General features: G+C 49.5%; 7 protein-coding genes across 7 annotated transcripts; 4 read left to right on the top strand and 3 right to left on the bottom strand.

The window, feature by feature from the left end:
- Positions 1–8: 8 nt before the first annotated feature.
- Positions 9–1,019, top strand: NECHADRAFT_50493 (uncharacterized protein; the record flags this gene model as incomplete). The annotated part of the gene is made up of 1 exon (XM_003039924.1): positions 9–1,019. One exon carries the CDS (start codon positions 9–11, stop codon positions 1,017–1,019), a length of 1,011 nt encoding a protein of 336 aa, XP_003039970.1.
- Positions 1,020–1,055: 36 nt separating this feature from the next.
- Positions 1,056–2,138, bottom strand: NECHADRAFT_105433 (uncharacterized protein; the record flags this gene model as incomplete). The annotated part of the gene is made up of 6 exons (XM_003039730.1): positions 1,056–1,203; positions 1,286–1,548; positions 1,614–1,670; positions 1,781–1,909; positions 1,995–2,053; positions 2,118–2,138. 6 exons carry the CDS (start codon positions 2,136–2,138, stop codon positions 1,163–1,165), a joined length of 570 nt encoding a protein of 189 aa, XP_003039776.1. The 3' UTR covers positions 1,056–1,162.
- A 3,423-nt stretch (positions 2,139–5,561) lies between these two features.
- NECHADRAFT_85544 (uncharacterized protein) lies at positions 5,562–7,964 on the top strand (the record flags this gene model as incomplete). The annotated part of the gene is made up of 5 exons (XM_003039923.1): positions 5,562–5,705; positions 5,760–6,129; positions 6,199–6,587; positions 6,635–7,062; positions 7,115–7,964. The coding sequence occupies 5 exons, from the start codon at positions 5,562–5,564 to the stop codon at positions 7,962–7,964; spliced, it is 2,181 nt and encodes a 726-aa protein (XP_003039969.1).
- Positions 7,965–8,243: 279 nt separating this feature from the next.
- NECHADRAFT_9618 (uncharacterized protein) lies at positions 8,244–8,695 on the top strand (the record flags this gene model as incomplete). The annotated part of the gene is made up of 2 exons (XM_003039922.1): positions 8,244–8,355; positions 8,409–8,695. Coding segments are annotated over 2 exons (399 nt in total), but the record flags the coding sequence as incomplete, so codon positions are not given.
- Positions 8,696–9,906: 1,211 nt separating this feature from the next.
- Positions 9,907–10,656, bottom strand: NECHADRAFT_28132 (uncharacterized protein; the record flags this gene model as incomplete). Its single annotated transcript, XM_003039729.1, has 1 exon — positions 9,907–10,656. A coding segment is annotated over one exon (750 nt), but the record flags the coding sequence as incomplete, so codon positions are not given.
- A 399-nt stretch (positions 10,657–11,055) lies between these two features.
- Positions 11,056–11,854, bottom strand: NECHADRAFT_72193 (uncharacterized protein). The gene is made up of 2 exons (XM_003039728.1): positions 11,460–11,854; positions 11,056–11,409 (listed from the first exon to the last, which is right to left on the bottom strand). The coding sequence occupies exons 1-2, from the start codon at positions 11,792–11,794 to the stop codon at positions 11,178–11,180; spliced, it is 567 nt and encodes a 188-aa protein (XP_003039774.1). The 5' UTR covers positions 11,795–11,854; the 3' UTR covers positions 11,056–11,177.
- A 1,398-nt stretch (positions 11,855–13,252) lies between these two features.
- Positions 13,253–15,950, top strand: NECHADRAFT_85540 (uncharacterized protein; the record flags this gene model as incomplete). Its single annotated transcript, XM_003039921.1, has 4 exons — positions 13,253–13,362; positions 13,419–13,605; positions 13,840–14,594; positions 14,645–15,950. 4 exons carry the CDS (start codon positions 13,253–13,255, stop codon positions 15,948–15,950), a joined length of 2,358 nt encoding a protein of 785 aa, XP_003039967.1.
- Positions 15,951–16,448: the final 498 nt, after the last annotated feature.

The following is a 16,448-nucleotide window of genomic DNA, read 5'->3' as shown; positions in this document are numbered from 1 at the left end:
CGGCAAACATGCAAGCTTGGCAGTACACCACCATCAAAGGTCCTCTTGAGAGCTCTCTCACTCTCAATGAGAAAGCCACCCCGCCAGATGCACAATCACTACCCAAGGGCCATGTTCTGGTCGAAGTCATTACCGCCGGCGTCAATCCTGTCGAATACAAGCTGCCAGAGGCTCCTCTGTACGGAAAGTTCATGGTGCAACCACCTGCCAGCCCGGGCCTCGACTTCTGCGGTCGTATCAAGGCCATAAATGACACGGATGACTCCCTCAAGGAAGGCCAACTTGTGTTTGGCGCCTTGAGCATTACATCGAAATTCCCCAAGTTTGGTACTCTCGGCCAAATCATCATCGCCCCCGTTTCTCAGCTCACGGCTCTCCCTCCCGGTGTCTCACCTGATGATGCGGCAGCGGTGGGCACGGCTGGCATGACGGCATATCAGTCTCTACCACAGGATCTGATCAAGCCTGGGACCAAAATCTTTATCAACGGCGGCAGTGGAGGAGTGGGCTCCTTCACAGTCCAGTTCGCCAAGGCTCTCGGTGCCACTGTCACGACGACCTGCTCCACAGCAAATGTAGAGCTCTGCCGCAGTCTCGGGGCCGACGAGGTCATTGACTATCGTAAACTCGATGTCATGGTTGAGTTGAAGAAGAAGGGTCAGATTTTCGACCTCGCTATCGATAACGTGGGCACACCACCTGGCATATACGAGCAAAGTCAACACTTTTTGAAGCCCGACGGTACATTTCTCCAGGTTGCCATGCAGAGCTCCCTGTCTGGAATGCTTCGCAGGAGCCTATTGCCATCGTTCTTGGGCGGCGGCAAGAGACAGTACCGTCTTGTGAGGGTGAACATCAACCGAAAGGATTTGCAGCAAATCGGCCAATGGATGGCTGAAGCCAAGGTCCGCGCGGTCATCGATCAGAAGTTCGAGTGGAAAGAGGCTCCGAAAGCGTACGAAAAGCTCAGGCTCGGACGAACAGTGGGCAAGATTGTTGTGCACGTTGGTGATGCCTAAAACATGGGCGAATGGGAACGCTGAGGGACGTTGTATAGGTAAATCAAGGTGTCTTCAAATTTAATCTAGCTAATTCTTGTTGAGTGTTTCATTGAGACAATTTACTGTATTGTAGCCACAAATCCGATTACATACTGGTGCTACTACATGAGCACACAGCACGAGTTTTGTTTCTTTGCTTGTTCTGTCTCCCAGTCGATTAGCATCCAGAACTGAGTTCTCTGTTGCGCAGGGGATCAGAAAGGGAAAGAGGAGACGAGACTCACGGTAGAACATCTTGCTCTGGGCACTCAAGCCGTCACTTTTGGCGACAAGATCGTCAATCTTCTCCCCGCGTTGCAGCACGCTTTCAATAGTCTTGTGAAGGACGATCTTGGTCTCATCCAACTCCTTTTGGATCTTCAAGATGCTGTCGGCTTGCTGCGGATTCTGATACTTGGACAGGTAATCCTTCAATTCTGGAAATGCCAAGGTAGGCTCGCCAGTAGCCCAGGTAGACTGGGGATGCTTGGTGAGGAATTCGTCCACTCTGGATGTACGAGTTAGTTTAAAAGGTTGGTACCGTGTCAAGGTTGGACATGGTTTCCAACGTACACTCTGGAAAGCAGCTGGTGTGCGACCAAGCTGGGATATTGGTGGTCGGAGATTATGCTTGTCACGCGCGGAAGGCTGTCAGTCAGGATTACAAAACTAGACAAGTGGAATCAAGGTCCAGTAGCGACAAGTGATCTCATTTGGTATGAGAACTAGGAGACACTCACATGCCGCAGATGCCCTCGCTTCTGCCAAAGGCATGCGAGACGAGATCATGCTCCTCCACATCCAGCCGTTGTCCCGGTTGGGTCCGCTCTGCCACCGTCTTGGAAAAGAGAGTCATGAGTTCGCCATAGCTATTGGAGACGAGACGCCAGCGGGTCAGTGAAAGATCCGTCTGAATGTCGGGAGGCTTGCCTGTTTTTCGTGAAACGTGAGTACGCCGATAGCTCCTTTTCGCTGACCAGTTCAACGGCTGGTTTGTCCTGATTGCGGACGATCTAGAGGAACGGTGGTTAGGGGCCGATGTAAATGGTGATGGCTTGTAAGTGTGATTTGTCTTACACCGATATAAAAGAGTTTCATAGTTTGAAGAAGCTCGGAAATATCTACTAGCGGCTTGTTTTGAAGCAGCAATAGATCTAGTTGAGCCAGCGTAAGAGGAGAGAGGAAGTGGAGGAAATAGTAAGAAGGGGTAACAGCTTAAATAGGTCTAGGGGAGCGGGAGACTCACGTGCTCATAGGTAAAACGTGCTAAAAATAAAGAGAGATAATCGTACGTGGGCCTTAGTTAGAGTATAAGTATAATAAATTTCGATTAGTAGTAATAATAAACTAAGATAAAAAAAGAGTCAAGGTATATTATTAAGGCGAGAGAAATATTATATTTAGCAATGCTATTATTATCTCCATTTTGATACTCTCTCAACCAGGCCCTTCCACCACTTTTGCTTCTGAGGAGAGTCCTTCTCTGAGTTGTCTCCTGGTGCCTTAAGCATGCCCTTCTCTCGTGGCGGGTAGAGCAGGGCGAGGATTCTTTTGTCTCCTTCTGACAGGACGTTGTTGCGGGGGGCCGTTGCCTTGCTGCCGAGCTCATCGCCCTCTCGAATGAAGTAGTGCATGATAGACTTTGGATCATAGGGCTCCAGAGTCTTGCCTTCGGGTGAGTGAGGGTCATAGGCATTGTGGACCCTTTGCTCAGACCACCCACTTCTGTATTGAAGAAGAGTCATGTCCCACTTCTTCCCGCAACTCGGATGCTGATGCTCGTGGGAAAGGCCAAGGGCATGTCCGAACTCGTGCAGGACGGTGTGCTGAAAGCAGAGTCGTCGATCTTCGTCGTTGAGGCGCGTTGGAGTCTCAAGGTCCAGCCTCATAGTCGGTTTGCTGCTCCGGCGAACTGACTTGGCAGATGTTCCTGCATAACAGTCGGACTTGTTTGTGAATTTGATCCGGATGTCTGCTTCACCGGCCTCGTACTTCTGGTAGAAGTAGAATTTAATGCCCAGAGGTAGGGAGTTAATATGCTCTTCCACAATCGACCGCACAAAGTCCCTGGTGTGCCGGTTCCCGTTGAGGAACCGGACATTCAGCCAGTGCTTCTCAATAGGCCACAGTAGTCTGTTCTCAGCCATACCGCACATTTGGGCGTATGTCATCTTGTCTCCGCTCTGTATGGGTTGTTGTTGATTGAGTGATGTGAGGTGGTGGTGTGTGTGTGTGTGTGTTGAGTTGGGCTCAAGTCAAGCTGGCAATCGTTCTGTCGTTGATATTGTAGGATTAAGAAAGGGAGTTTCAGAAGGGTTTAGTAGCTTATATATTGAATAATTTTAGGGTTCAAAACTTTTCATTCTTCTTTACGCCTCGGTCGTACATTCACACATTCCTTAGGTACTAAGAACCTTACTTGCTCAAGAACTCTCCACGAGAGATAGGGTTATGTGACTGAGACCATTCCCTGCTTACCAACAAGAGTGTCAACTCAAGGCCTTATTATGGGACCCTATGAGTCCTTGAAGAAGCCTTCATTCTCTCTTTGTTCTATTTAGTGCCCTTTCTAACTGCTGTGAAATTGGCGGCCCTTCCAAAAGAGGCCATCAGTCACAATCACAAAGAGTGTGGTTTTTCACATCTGTCAACATGAAAGCCCAACGCCGAAAACCCCAATAGCCTAGAATAGCCTTCTTTGGCTGCAGCTCAACGGTCAAATGCAAGAAACTTACTTTCGCACTCATGACACGTGGCCGCTTCAGCCAAGTCTGGATTCAGCGTAGATGGGGGAGTTTTGTGTTTAATGGATGTGACTGTTGAGCCTTCAATCATTAGTGACTTGAAAAAAAGGCAAAGCTACTAGAACAAAGTGGCGTGACTGTTCGTTATCCTTGCCATTAACATTGCACACAGCCAAGTTGATTTCTGTTATGAATAAAGTGAACAATCAAGGATTCAGCTTACTTGCCCAGCGAATGATAATTTGCAGAGCCACGAAGACAGCACTACAAACAGCGCACCCTCCAGCACGTACCAACAAAGGTCATGACACCAGGGGCCCCAGGTAACTTGACACGAGTGATGGCGACTAGGATAGCAAAAGGTAGGCGGAAACCGCAAAAATAGAGCTGACAAGAGTGGGATTCGAACCCACGCCTCTTGCGAGACTGCGAATCGTTGCTAGTTCTTGTGGAACCTGAACACAGCGCCTTAGACCGCTCGGCCATCTTGCCTTGTGATTGGATGAGAGAAGGAGAGGCACAATGGGAATAAGGGTGGGAGCTGCATAGGGAGGGCAGCGTTGTTTGGTTGTGGACTTGGATGGTCTCGTAGACGTGGAGAGGATCCGAGAGTGGAATGGCGAGTCGGTGCGGAAATCACAGCGTTGATGCACTGTCACCAGTAAGAAGAGCATCAGACGAGGAACTACGGGAGATATGGTTTATGTTTGAAGAACGAAATAAACCCAGGTGTGTAGTAGTCTCTCGATGGAGTCCGACTCAGAATTGCTTGAGTTGCTCTAGGGTGGGTTGGCATTGAATGTGGACAAATAAATCTTCGGCAGCATTATGCTAGAGGCTATGGGTCTTGTTCCTTTTCCGCTTACGAATTTTCAAGTGAATATCATGCCTAGAGAAAAACTTATCCCCTGTCGTCCGCTTTCTCATCGTTCTTTCAGCATCTGATAACCCAAGTACTCTTTCAAAACCGTTGCACATGCTGGACGAAGTCTCGTCTAAACATGGGTCTCGGTTAAGCTCCACGTTCCCGCTCTTCGGGCCGTCCCTCATTGGTCACTCTATTTCGAAGCGTTACCCAAAAGGGAAAGTCTATGGAACCTCACAACGGGACCCAACCTCAACCGTGAAATCTCTGCCCCCAACCACCCAATTGACAATGGCAAGCACCCACACAATCTCATTAGGGTTCCGTCTCCTCTCCACTCAAATCCTGGTCGACATAGCAGCCAAATTCTTCGTCGGAATCCAACAACCAGTAAGGTGAGATGGCCGAGCGGTCTAAGGCGCTGTGTTCAGGTTCCACAAGAACTAGCAACGATTCGCAGTCTCGCAAGAGGCGTGGGTTCGAATCCCACTCTCATCATCAATTTTTGACTCTGTGACCGTTGAATCAGTTCAGTGAGGTTCATTTTTTGCCGGAGGGTTGGATGCTCAGTGCCTGGATGCAGAACGGACCGAAGATTGGGTCAGCTCCGTTTGGCGAATGCTACCTGCACTTTTTGATAGCAAATGGCAAAAACACGGCTTGGAAAAGGCATTGATTAGTTAACCTGGACCATGATACTCATGAACTCTCTAACCATACATAGCTGGCCCTTGTGAGACGTACCGTGCTGGAGACACGTACTGTCCAGCTCCGCGGGGGGGGGGCCCGGAATGTAAATTCCGCCAAAGTGGGTCCCCGCACCGGAGCATCCTCGTCCTCGACGAGATTCGACTCGGCCCCTTCCTCTTACCTGATCCTCATCGTCATTTGTCAGTTACTCACGGTATCAAGATGGCTGATGTGGCACCTGCTGGCCGCGGATCAGCCCCCCTGTCCTCCAATCCCCGGCAGAAGACCGCCGTTCCCGGCAAATCCGGAGCCCGGGGCCGATACGCAGCAAAGGCTTGCCAAGAGTGCCGCCGTCGCCGTGCAAAGGTGGATCTGTGCGTTTATGCCATGCTATAGCATGTTGTGCTGACTGATGGCCAGTGTGATGGCCAGAAGCCAGGATGCTCACGGTGTTCTGGCCGCCAACTGGATTGTGTCTACACCACGGAAGATGACGGCCGTGGAATGGCCCCCAAGGCATACGTTCGACAGCTGCAGGCTAGGATTCAAATCCTTGAAGAGATTCTACGCATGCACTCTATTGATATCGATGCTTCCGCGACCCAGTTGATGCTGGGGAACGTTATTCCACAAAGCTCCACAACCGATGTCTCGGCGACTGCAATTGATCAATTGTGTGACGCTGTTGAGGGGGCATTGGCTCTTGATGAATCAATGAATTTTGACCGAGATGGAGAAGCGCGATATTTTGGTACTACAAGTGGTCGCCTTGAATTTCGGGCTTCTGATGGTGTGTTCTTTGTTCATCCCCGTTCCACCTGTCCCTTGTTTAGAGCTAAGAATACCTCAGATGCACAAGATCTTTCACCCCGGGAGCACTCTTCACCACTCACAGACTTGTATGAACCGACATTTGGTGACCAAGTAATTGTTGACCAAGAAGTTGAGGCTCAACTCCTAGACCTTTACTTTATCTGGGACAATCCCTGGTTTCAGGTCGTTGACGAGGCACTATTTCGTGATAGCAAGAGCAGCAAGGGCCGGTATTACAGCCCGCTGTTGCTGCACTGCATACTTGCTTGTGGATCTCGATACTCGGATTGTGTCGAAGCACGTTCGGATCCCGAAGATGCAAACACGGCCGGTCGCCCATTTCTTAATACGATCGAGGCCCTCCTTCATGACGAACTCAAGCGACCAAGTATCACGACGATTCAATCCCTGGCTATTTTAAGTATCGTTTACTTTGTGAGCACCTACACTCTGTTATCCAACGTTCATTCTAACATCTGGAGGGTTCCGGACAAGACGCTGCCGGATGGCTGTACTCGGGCATGGCGAATAGACTGGTCGTGGATATGGGTCTTCATCTCGACCCAGACACTCTGGTTAGCTCAGTACGTATGACCGTGGAAGAAGCAGAGCTTCGGAGGCAGTTGTACTGGGCGTTGTATTGCGTGGATAAGACCTCTGCCGGCTATACGGGAAGGGTTTGCGCTATGCTTGTGAGTTCCCCTCAATCAAAGCCTACGAGCCCACGCTCTGACAATAGCGGCGGACGGAAGGATTTTCAAGGGGCTGTCAAACTACCAGAGATACCAAAACATGCCCAACAGGGCGACCCTCGTCACACCCTTTACTCAGTCAACCCGAACATGTCGGTCAGCCTACATACCTCTTGGATCAAACTGAGCCAAATCATGGAAAGAGTCCTCTCTAGTCTGTAAGGTGCCATTTTTTATAAGAACACTGAACCGCGACTTACCAAGTCCTAGATATGCCCCAAAGAAGTTGCCAGTCGGTGACCAACGCCGAAACTTTTTCGACTCGACTCTTCTGGAGCTGAAGAGCTGGCTATATGGTTTATGCACAGAGCTCAAGCCCATCAAAGGCGGAGTTCTTAACAAGTTCCCACAAGCCTACACCCTCTGCATGGTATACCATACCGTTGTTATCCTTCTTTCAAGGCCGTATATCCAGCGTCACCGGCCTTCCAGCTCGCGTCAGCAACCGTGGCAACAAGTTGACCCGCTAACACAAAAAGCCGTTACCATATACCTCGAAGCTGCGAGGAGCGTATCTTCCCTAGGAGATCAATATCGTCAAGTGTTTGGAAGCTTTCGAAAAAGTCCACTGGTAGCGACATACGTAAACCTTTCAGCAGCACTGGCGTTACTCGATCCACCCTGCCATAGCCGACAAGGCCATGGGCCCGGCGAAGCAGATGACGACAGAATCAAGTCCTGCCTTCAAACGCTGGAGGAGCTATCAACTGCATGGAAGCCTCCTGCTAATTATCATTGCGGGTTGCTGAAGATTATACGAGATCGCATGGGGAGTGAACAGAGCAAGGTGCCAGTAACCGAGTCTATGATAAGCCAAGGTGACCCTTATCAATATTCACAAGAGACGGGATCAAATGGTGCACTGTTAGAAAAGCAGGCTGGAGGTGGCCAAGCGACTGAGAATATGGATTGGCCTTTATGGGCACTGGAAGAGAATCCAGATATGCAACCAGTTTCAGAACCTGGTTTTGGAATCCAGCCAGATAGTGATGCAATATGGGAGAACTTCGCCTGGAATTGGCCCAGCCAGTCATTTTTAGGAGATTTAACAGACAGCTGAGGCCAAGCCTGGCGACTTATTGAAGACAAAGGGGCTTTGGCCATGGTCGCGCAATAGAAGACGACATTTTCTAGCATATCTTGGCGAAGTCATGTTATATAAATAGAGTTTAAGGCTAGGAATATGGCCATGCTATGATGCGTCATGATCAATGATAAGCTTGGCGGGGTCACGGAATCTAGATTCCGCACCTCTCATCGCATCGTGTATAATAATCCTACCCAACCGTCTACTACGACCGCAACAAACATTCCTCATTCAATCTTTACACTATTGAAAATGGCGCACCTTCAGTACTACAGCTATCCCGACGTTGGCGTTAGCAACAGAGAACAGTACTCGTTCAGCCAAGCTGTCAGAGTGGGAGACACCATCCAATGTTCTGGACAAGGTGAGTTCAACATGGCTCCAGATGCTATATTGACTGAATCTGATCTGTAACAGGAGGATGGCATCCTGAGGGCAAAGTGACCGAGATCCCCACCGAAATCAACAAGCAAACCGACCAAGCCTTTAAGAATGTCGACTACAACCTTAAGCACGCTGGCGGCAAGGGCTGGAGCCAGGTTTTTCGAGTCAACTCGTATCATGTTCCCATCAACAACGAAGCCCTCGCTGCAATGGCTAGGAACTTTAAGAAGTGGATGCCGGATCATCAGCCAATTTGGACCTGCGTGGGGGTTACGAGACTTGGTGAAGATGATATGAGGGTGGAGATTGAGGTGGTGGCACATGATCCAGAGGGTGCAAAGGCTGCCCAGGCTTAGATTAGAAAGAATTTGAGGTTTTGACGGGTTTATAGATCTTGAATCAAGGATACAAACATAGTCAAGAACATGATTACAGAGTGATTTATAGGAACTAGTCTTTATTATCCTGCCCGCCCTCCTATACGTAGAGAATCTGTCCCAGAGCTCTTATAGACCCTGCGATAAGACAAGAAAATCACATAATCGTATCGAGAAGACATCGGAAACCTGGCCTCCGAAGGGGGGTTGACGGAGACCGAAACCTCATGCTTCACGTAGGACGTACTTGGGTCTTCGACCATAAGCAAATCGGGCATCGTCGTCTGGCTGATATGCCCAGAGTCGTCCAGGTACCTCTCAAAGACATAATCCCGAAAGAATTCAGTTCTTTCTTGGGCACTGACCCCTCCGTGGGTTGGCTCTGGAGCAAAGAGGTCCTTGTAAGAAGCTGCTCGAGGCACAGATTCGAGCAGCTGTTTCTCCGAGCACAACAAAGCCCAAGGGCTATCTTGAACGCCCTCGCTCCTTGTATGAACTTGCAAACCACAGATTAGGGCCATGCGAAAGACCTTAGACGGCCTCCCCACATTGAAGGCAAAGAATCGTAGATGCATGCAACTGCGCAGACCCCCAGATCCAAAGCCGTCCACGCCGAGTGGTTCATCTCTGAATGAAGGGTCCGACATGTACCCAGTATTCATGATGGGAGATCTCGGAATGCTATTGTAGTATATGCCGACCATGATGTTCTTGGTGATTATTTCGGCGTCTGAATCGGATAGGGATGCTGCGATATAGACAACTTGCTTGACCTGGGAAACTTTGTGTGTAACCATGGAAGAGCAGTATTGAAGAACGTCGGGGAACAATCTCAGGTAGGTTGTTCCAATTTTGCGCAGTGCAATGCCGACCCATCTGGCCTCATGGCGGGTGCGGTCGCTTCTTTCGAGACAATCCAGTCTCATGAATAAATCACCCTCTGGTAGATGATTTTCATTAGAGTCGAATCCCGGATAGCTCACGTCAAAGTTCCTATCGAACCGTAGCCCTCTGTTTGTCAGGGTGAACTCAGTTTCTGCTTCAAGCTTTCCCCGGGGAACAAGTAGCTTGTCGCAATGACGGAACTCTTTGGGTGAAGTGGCAAAGATACCGCTGAGCTGCCAATTTGACTGGCCTGACTTCTTGGATTGCTGCCAGGCAAACAAGGTGAGGTCGTTTGTTGAGCGGGCAATCTCCTCTTGTAGCCTGATGAAAGCCCTGGAACCCTCTCCATAAAGAAGAGGCATGTTGATGCCAAAGATACCCAAGAGACAGTAGGCAATATCTTCGACTCTTTTGGTTTCCCGTTTGGCTGCCCATGAGAACCTCTTGCCAATGTTAATATTCTGCAGTGTTTCAACACTCTTGAGAACCACAGTGTCGATTCCAGTGATTCTTGCCAGGTGGTCCCTGAGTGATTCTTTGGTCCCCAAGATTTCCCAGTCCTCGTTGAAAAAGCTCATATGGGATGGCGCAATCAGCTCCTGAAGTGTCCAGCCCCTCTGAAACCACTTGTAACTAGCCAATTCGTCATCCAAGAGGTTGCCACTGGTATGTAGCTGCGGCTCGTGTTTCCGGGTACACAAGTAGACGAAACATATCTTGGAATCTCGATACCATGAAAACATTGAGTTTATGGCCTCACTCAACTCGGCACTGCTGGTTTTATCGATGCAGCACGTATCGACCCAGGCATAGTCCAGGCCCATATTATTTGCGAGTTGGCACGTCTTTTTTATCTTTGCCCAGCCGGCTTTGATTTCGCGGTGTTCGATATCGTCCATGTCTTGGAAGGTCACTTCCTCATCGTCTCCACCCCAGGTGTGTGAGAGGATGGCATATGGGACGCCTTCGGATCGAGCGAATAGCTCGAGTGAGAGAGTACTTGTATTGATGAGCCACATGGCTTCGGTTGAAGAGCGGTGGTTTCTTTCAGGTTGACGTTGAACAATATTATGTGAGAAAAATGGCGTTATCAACCAAAGAAGCGGCTTTTTCATTGACCATGACATTGCAACGTTGGAGTTGAATGCTGCCTGAGGCATGAACTTGAGCAAGGGCGCCCAATGTGTCAGCTTTGGAGGGTAGATTGGCTGATAGAGAAGACCGTTTATTTCGGTGGCAGAGTGAAAGGAAGATAGAGGAACGAAAGCCCAATTTTAAGAATCCCTTCGACACAAGTGTATTGATAGGGCTACGGAGTTAGTTTTTGGTCCCATCAAGTCAATCGCAACCAACAGCCTACAGGTTTATGGCTGGGAGGTCTTACGAGGAAACACTCATGGATAGTGAGAGTACGGATTCAATCTGAAAATCTTAAATCAAGACTACCTCTGAGCAGGCCGATACATTATATGGGTTGTTGTGTCCGGCGTGCCTCGTCATGTGCGAATTTAGTCCGTGAGTCCCTTTCACAAGTGTGTGCTCAATACCACAAGCCATCATTGGGCTTCAATCCCTTCTCCTTGCAATGATCGTAGTACATCTTTGAAAAGGCAAAAATATCCAGCGTATCTTTTAGACTGTCATCATCGTTGAAGAACTCAAGACTGCCAGTAATCGTAAACACAATCTCAGTACCACCGCTGACGAAGAGGGTGTGGATTGTGCCAGGGTTTTCGACCACGTAGTCTCCTGGTTTGGCAACCCAATCATACCTGGGCATCTTAGCATAATGAAATAGTAAGTCATGGTGGATGTAACATACTCTTTATATCTCCAATTTCCCGAGACGGTGAGTGCAGTTACACTTCCACGGTGTCGGTGCTTGCCTAGCCAAGCATCGACGGGGGAGCGCAGAACAACCACGAACGTTCCAGTTCTGGTTTCCATGCGTAGTGGCTTTAGCTCGATTGGGCCTATCCATGGAAACCACAGGGTATCGGTTTCGCCGTTGATGTAGACGTCGGGCGAGCTGTATTTGTCCGTGAAGGCAATCTCGGCATGATCCTTTTCTGTCAAGACTGATTCGTTCTTGGATGACTGAGGAGCGTCGGCACTCTTTTGGGGCACTTGAGTGTCTTCACTCTTTGAGGGAGCCATAGTTTGCGTTGGGCTGGGGAGGTATACACGAGAATGATAGCAAGGAACACCGTCAATTTTAAGGCGGCTAGATGCTCAGGAAAGAAGACGAACTTCGGGCCGTCCCTGGTAGATGGGTCTTTTATACCCCAAAGACTCTGGGGAAAATGGTATGGAGAGAAGATGACTATTCATCTTACGGTGATTGGCTATTGTCGAAGGACTGAAACGCGATCGCCATACGGGCACTGGGAACTTCTGTACTAACAGAATGCAGCTTTGAACCCTTAAGCTATTTGTGGGCAAGAGCTGTATGCTCGGAGGGTTGCATCTCGGCCGAACTGCCCTTTTGGGTGCTGAGGGAGGCCAATGCTGTGAGGATCTTCAGCAACCGTGCTTTAAACCGCCCACCAGCGGATGCCGTGGCTTGCACAGCCATGATCGCCACGCTGCTGCCGCATTTCATTACATAGAAATTGCGAAATACATTATCATGTGCCACCTTGCGTGAGATAATAATATGCTTACGCTACGCTACGGCTTACTGACAGCTGGACTATTTGGTCGAATAGAGTTCGCAAGCTCTGACTAGGACACACACCGCTTACATCCTGATATGACGATGACGAAGGACACGCTTGCCAAACCCTATGGTCCACCTGCACGCATGTCGGCTGCGTGCCTAAAAAGAAATAGCACGGTCCATAACTACGCCAATGCGTGCATCGCTAGCAAAGACTTGAGAAAGAGGCCGTAGGGTTGTCCCGTGAAAAACTGTTGTTGAATTATTAAAGCTTGGATATAAGGCAGCTGTGGTATGAGTGTCTTACTTATCCTGAGCTTTTCTGGACACCCCGCCCCCAGCCTACGGAGATTTTGATCAAGTTCAGTCAACAACGACTTATTGTCCGTTGTTATTACTACCAATAGCCGCTGGCAGAAAGACCAGGGGAGATCGACATATCCATAACCAGATCAAGTTGTTATGCGGGCCGGCTTCTGGCGGCTGGAATAGGCCCCAGCTATGATAGATCTAATCTGAAGCTATGACTTCCTCCACTAGGCAACTGTCAAGCGGAATTAAGAACATGCAATCCTCTTCGAAGCGTAGATAAAGGTGCAATGCTTACGCTGTTGGTCAGGACGCAGCTGAGGATCTCACTCTGCACCGCCACGCATTGATACTCATTCTTGCGCCCCAGTGGCAGGAGGAAACTTGCCTTCTCTAGAGACAACTGTAAAGAGTATGGTGGAAGAATGTGCCAAGCTCAGACAGGATGATTATCTGGCTGCTGGTTGGTTATGCAGTTTTCATGGCCGACTTGTCATATTTCAGCCGGTCATCCTTCAGCTGATTCTCTCTTGCATAAACCCCGCACTCCTAAATCTCTCTGCCTGATGAGTGCCAAAGTTGCCAACTCAATACAACTACTTCCCATGACCTAAGTTTTTCAAAGGTTCCAAAGCAAACACACGAATATGAGCTTTGGCTTCGGTGTTGGCGACTTCATTGCGGTCCTTGAGCTCGTCAACAAGGTCCGCAAAGATTTTCGGAGTGCTCCGAGCCAGTTCGAAGACATATCCAAGGAGTTGGTTGCTTGGCTGCGCTGAGTCCCCGAAAATGCCTATTGACTTGTTGTAATAGAGTTAGAAGTCTCTCGATCGTCCTATCCGATGTCGAAGTCACTGCTTCCGAGACCGAACTCGATGCATACCAGCGGTCAGACCTACAGCATCTCGTTAGTAGCTGTCAGGATGTGCTTGAGACCTTGGAAGAGACGCTGGACAAGTACAGGGATTTGCATTCGGGTAATGGAAAGTTGAGAAGCCGGGTAAAGAGGGTTTGGAAGCGAGTCAATTGGGAACCAGACGATATTCGGGAGCTGCGAGAGCGGATCACGTTGAACACGACGCTACTTAACACATTTCTTGGTGGGATCTCCAGGTAACGATCGCACTGCCTTTTCTGGAATATCTTCCCGATTAGTGCTAACAGGGACAGTCAAGCGATGTATGCTATCAAATATGGCGTGGATCGACTGAATCTTCAGCAAGACAACGAGTAGCGTCTCAAGACCCTCGATTGGCTCACGCCGCTTGACTACGCCGCTCAACAGCAAGACTTTATTAGTCGACGGCAACCAGGAACTGGAAAGTGGCTCTTGGAATCGAAAGAGTACCAAAGTTGGCTGACGACTGTCGGCAATACGCTATTCTGTCCGGGCATGCCAGGCGCTGGAAAGACAATCCTGACCTCGACCGTCGTTGAAGATCTCACAGCAAAATTTCTTGGCGATACCAACACTGCTGTTGCATACATCTACTTCAACTTCCGCAGGAAAGATGACCAAAAGCTTAACAACTTGCTGGCGTCCATCTTGAGGCAGTGTATCCAACATCTGAATCGGCTACCGGACAGCGTCAGCGCTCTCGAGGGCCAGTGTAAGGGAAGCAGCAGGCGGCCATCACTTGACGAACTTTTAGCAACGCTGCAGTCCGTATCTGCTGGATGCTCACGTCTCTTCATTGTCGTCGACGCACTTGATGAATGTCAAGCTTCGGATGGCTGCCGAGCCAGTCTTCTCTCAGAGCTGTTCAAACTCCGGGCCAGGTGTGGCGTGAACATCTTTGCTACATCAAGATTTATACCCGATATTGTTGACACATTTGAAAATGGAACAACATTGGAGATACGGGCAAGCAGTGAAGATGTCGAGAGATACGTGAAAGGACGTATGGAGCATCTCCAACCCTTTGTCCGCCGGAACAAGCAGTTACAAGAGGAGATCAAGGTCGGAATATCAGCAGCAGTGGATGGAATGTATGCATCAAAGAAACCTCCGTGTCGAAATTGGCTAACTATTGGTCTAGGTTTCTTCTGGCGCAGATCTTTCTTGACTCACTTGATGACAAACTGACACCCAAGGGCATCAGAAACGGCCTGAAGGACCTCCGCAAGCAAATTCAAGGACCAGGGGAAGCTGGTCAAGCCCAAGCGCTGGACTATGCATACGAGCAGGCCTTGGAGAGAATCAACAGTCAAAAGCCAGGCTTGAGGAATATTGCACTCCAGGTTCTGGCATGGATTACCTGCGCGAAACGACCACTTACTCAACTGGAGCTCCAGCACGCGCTCGCAGTGGAGCCCGATACTACTCAATTCGACGAAGAGAATCTCCCAGACATTCAAGGAATGGTTTCGGCCTGCTGTGGATTGGTCACGATCGAAAACGAGAGCAGCATCATCCGGTTGGTCCACTACACCACACAGGAATACTTTGAACGGACACAGAGAACGTGGTTTCCAGAGGCTGATGCAGAGATTACAAAAACTTGTCTCACATACCTTTCATTCGACGTTTTTGAGGCTGGGGCTCTCTATGGGGACGAGGAGCTCATCGAACGTCTGCGCTCAAATCCTCTCTATGACTACGCCACGCAGCACTGGGGCCACCATGCTCGCAAGGCTCCCACTCTGACAGAGAAAATCATAGAGTTTCTCGAAAGCGGCCGGAAAGTTGAGGCTGCAGGCCAGGCGTTGCTGTGCTCGACACGCTATGAACCGGGCTCCGGTACTGGCGGCGGTACGGACCCAGATGGCGCGACAGGATTACACCTGGCAGCGTACTTTGACCTTGACACTGTCATGAGGTCGCTGCTTGAGTCAGGCAGTATAGATCCAAACTCAGCGGCTAGCTTCAAGTGGCATGGAGACATGACGGCGTTGTCGTACGCCGCCCAAATGGGCCACGTAGCCATCGTCAAATTGCTTCTAGAGAAAGACAGCGTCGACCCCGACTCCAAGAATGCTGCCCAGAGGAATTGGGGCAGAACTCCGCTGTCATATGCTGCTGAGAATGGACATGAGTCAATCGTTGAGCTACTTATCAACACTGGTCGAGTCAACATCAACGCTGTAGATGAGATAGGGTCTTTCGACTTGTTCACGTGGCCTGGTGACGGATTGACGCCTCTGTGCGCGGCTGCGGAGAATGGCCATCTTGGTGCTGTCAAGATATTGCTTGCTAACGGAGCCGATCCTGCATATAAGCATAGCTATTGGGAACACGGCGAAGACACTGAAACACCACTAGCCCGGGCTACCAAAAGTGGACACGAAGCTATCGCCAAGTTGCTGCTCGACAGAATCAAGTCTAACGCCGAGTCGGAGAAATAATGAAATTGAACATTTTCCTGATTTGCATGTTGCAGTAGTCAGCCTTTATAGCGAAACCGAGTAGCTTCTCATCACACATCGGGCCACTCTCGGCTTGATGACTTTGCGTGCCATTAATAAAGGATAAAAAAGCGTGTTGAGCGGATTAATGAGTGAAAAGACGACATTGATTCCGCAACCTGCGTGAAAAAGGTGATTGGTGGGATTTGGTTGACGAGTTCCCTGTTAGCCTGACCAATTGTGACACTTGAAGAAACGATCGTCGCCTTAAAACCTCATGACATCTTTTCTTCGCGGATGGCAACATGGCAGGGTCTCGAGGCTATTCTGTATTAAGTAGAATATCCGCGAATCACAGCTGCAGTTCGTCATGGCAATAATTTCGGCCATTGGCCCGGAAGTAGCAGGCGAGAGTCTAATAAATGACGAGACAAGCTCTCTTGGCGTGTATATAATTCGACAGGAAAGCAGATTATTCTCTTGGAAGGGCTCATCTGT

Source organism: Fusarium vanettenii (genome assembly GCF_000151355.1).
Source record: "Fusarium vanettenii 77-13-4 chromosome 10 genomic scaffold NECHAsca_82_chr10_2_0, whole genome shotgun sequence".
Taxonomy (NCBI): Eukaryota; Fungi; Ascomycota; class Sordariomycetes; order Hypocreales; family Nectriaceae; genus Fusarium; species Fusarium vanettenii.
The sequence above is the reverse complement of the archived record's forward strand: the minus strand, read 5'-3'. Positions and strand labels throughout refer to the sequence as shown.

Coding starts and splice junctions, on each gene's coding strand:
- NECHADRAFT_72193 (XM_003039728.1), bottom strand. CDS start 11,794: ATGGCTCCCTCAAAGAGTGAAGACACTCAAGTGCCCCAAAAGAGTGCC. Junction 11,410..11,459: donor GGAAATTGGAGATATAAAGA/GTATGTTACATC, acceptor TAAGATGCCCAG/GTATGATTGGGTTGCCAAAC.